Here is a 2,772-nt window from a genome sequence, read left to right as displayed (position 1 = left end):
GTGGTTGAAATTTTTCCTTAAAAATTATATATACATTACTGGTCCGGTCTAGGTGAACGGTTCCATGCCTAGATCGGGAATCGGTACTCATCGATTACAGTAAATTGGAAATGGGAACCGCCGGTTCCGAGCAGCTCTTGGTTACTTTTTTTTTTTGTCGGAACTCTCGGTTCCTTTGAACACCCCTAACTCACACACAACACAACGTGGCAATGCTGTAATTTACTTCAAAAGCAAGGGGCGTGAGCGGCACAATTCGGCTACTTGGAATCCGGACCCAGCATCTTCTCCTCCGTCATCGCGAGTGGTGGGTGGGTCTTGTATTTCGGTCCCATTCGCATCGGAAGCAGCTCCGCTCGCAACCGTTTCGAGACCGCCATCGGGTGTCTCTGGGTTCCGTCTCCTTCGCCGCCCCCCTCTCTCGTCTTCTTCTCCGCAAGAGCAGAACCAGGAAGAAGATGGCGGCGATCACGAGCGCACTCATAGCGATCGCGGGGGTGGTGCTGGGTTGGATCGCCATCGAGATCGCCTGCAAGCCTTGCCTCGAGCGGGGCCGGGAAGCCATCGACCGGTCCCTCGACCCCGATTACGACCCGGACGACGACCGCCGCGGCAATGTCCGCGCCCCTCTGATCGTCCCCGGCCCGAGCCCCGACCCCGTAGATTCAGATCCGAAGCCCATCGACGACGACGACGACGACGCTCCCTCCGTCCCTTCCAAGATCGCGTGATCAAATGCGCTCCCTGCTCTTCCGGGTGGTTCGAACAATTGGTCCGATCCGTGATTGTTTTTTCTGCTCCGGCTGTCATTTTGTCGTTTGGGTTTTGTAATCTCTCTGCAAGTTGAAAGGAAGGAAGAGGATGATGGGAGGTTGTGCGTTTGCTCTTTTGCTTTCGGATTTTGGCTTTGCTTGTTTATTTATTTATTTGTTTGATTATTATGATGGTGAAATGTCAAATGAAAAAAAAATAAAATGAAAGAGGCCAGTTATCTATGGGATTTCTTATACATTATTGTACGGTACGATGACGTCATAAATTTTGGGATTCGGCGAAACAGGTGTGCTAAAAAAATTAGGAAATTAAAGTTTGAAAAAAAACTTCAAAAAAAAAAGAATCATGTTGGGATTTTCATTTCAAGTTGAGAGTTTGGAGTCATTGTTTTCATTTGAGAACAGACAAATATGAATATCAAACACGATTCCAAATGAAATTGGAAAACTCTGGCAAAAGAAAAAATATATGACAAAAAGAATAAATTCAGAAAATAGAAATTTAGAAAAATTCTGCGCGCCAAATGGTCCATAATTTTTGGGCATATGACTTGGATCACGTGTAGCCTATCGTTCGGGCGGATTTTATTCACCGAGCCGGCTTGAAAGACTTTAGAAATTAAAGATGTAATTTCAAATTTGAAATAAAAATTTAAGAAACAAATCAATTACTATTAGAAACCCTTCGATAACGCCATAAACATATTGAAGTTGATGATCAAACATCAAAGAATTTAAGAGTGGGTGTTTGTTACTGGTCAATCAGAAAGGGAAAATTGTCTAAAAAATCCTAAACCTATTGCATTTTTGCTAATTGAGTTCAAAACCTTTTAATTTTAGCAATTAAGTTATAAACCTTTTGACAATTTTCCAATTAAGTCTATCTGGCCAATTTTGGCCGGAAATTGTTGACATTGCACGGTCATCGCTGATATGGACATTTTTAATAATATTTTGAATTTTTATGATTCTTTCCTTTCCCCCCCTCCTTTTTTTTGTTTTTGTTTATGGAGTTAGGGTCAGTGACCCTCAATGGCTTTGGGTGAGGGCGCACGAGCCCTTGCCTAGATTCACGGAGGGCCGCCACACCCTTGCCCGGAGTTGGCAAGGGTCGGCCAGGCCTCGCCTGTGTCTGGCGAGGGTCGCTGGCCCTAACTCCAAAACCCCAGAAAAAAACAAAGAAAAGGAAAAAAAAGAGAAAAAAATCCATAAAAATTCAAAATATTATTAAAATATTAATTAAAAATGTCAATGTCGGCGTCGGCCATACCACATAGCATCCACATTAGCAATTTTCGGCTAAATTTGATTGGATGGACTCAATTGATAAGAAGTGAAAATGTTTGAGACTCAATTGGCAAAATTGAAATGTTTGATACTGAATTGATAAAAGTTTAATAGGTTTAGGAATTTTTGGACAACTATCCCCAATTAGAAACTATGGCTAAACCACATACATGGATCAAAAAATATATACCGTTAAATTCGACGTGTATGAATTTTTTTTTATTTTTACCGAAGCTCATAAATATTCAAGTAACTAAATTTTAGTTACTTGACAATGGCATATTAAGAGTTTTAAAATTTGATAGATAATAAAACATAGATTGCCAAAAATAATATAAAAAAAGTTGGAGGTTTGGCCCGAACCGATTGAGATCGAATTGATTCAAGTCGATTTGGGCCTGTTCTTTAATTGAGGCTGAGGCTACGGACTGCGCCGAAAGTTTCCTCCTCCAGGCTCAGCTTTGCTGGCCCATTTGCGCCCTGCTGCAATATCTCCCCCCCCCCCCCCCCCACCCCCCAAAAAAAAGGATTATTAGCAAATATGGCAAAGGAAACGGGGCCAAAAACCATAATTTTGCAAGGTACAAGAGGCTAGGGGTGTTGGAATCGAACTGGGAATTTCATGCATTTCGATTCGGTTCGATTTTTGGTTTAGATAATGAAAAATAACCATTCTTTTTTTTTCGGTTCGGTTCGATTCGAACCTAATGAA

General features: G+C 41.8%; 1 protein-coding gene across 1 annotated transcript; it reads left to right on the top strand.

The window, feature by feature from the left end:
• Positions 1–293: 293 nt before the first annotated feature.
• Positions 294–965, top strand: LOC115661423 (uncharacterized). Its single transcript, XM_030583702.2, has one exon. The coding sequence runs from the start codon at positions 459–461 to the stop codon at positions 729–731; it is 273 nt and encodes a 90-aa protein (XP_030439562.1). The 5' UTR covers positions 294–458; the 3' UTR covers positions 732–965.
• The last annotated feature ends 1,807 nt before the right edge of the window (positions 966–2,772 follow it).

The sequence above is a fragment of the Syzygium oleosum genome, unplaced genomic scaffold (assembly GCF_021117445.2).
Source record: "Syzygium oleosum isolate NSW1041296 unplaced genomic scaffold, Sole_v2.1 Sole_v2.24, whole genome shotgun sequence".
Lineage (NCBI taxonomy): Eukaryota > Viridiplantae > Streptophyta > Magnoliopsida > Myrtales > Myrtaceae > Syzygium > Syzygium oleosum.
Note: the sequence above shows the minus strand (reverse complement) of the source record. Positions and strands in the feature narration are given on the sequence as shown.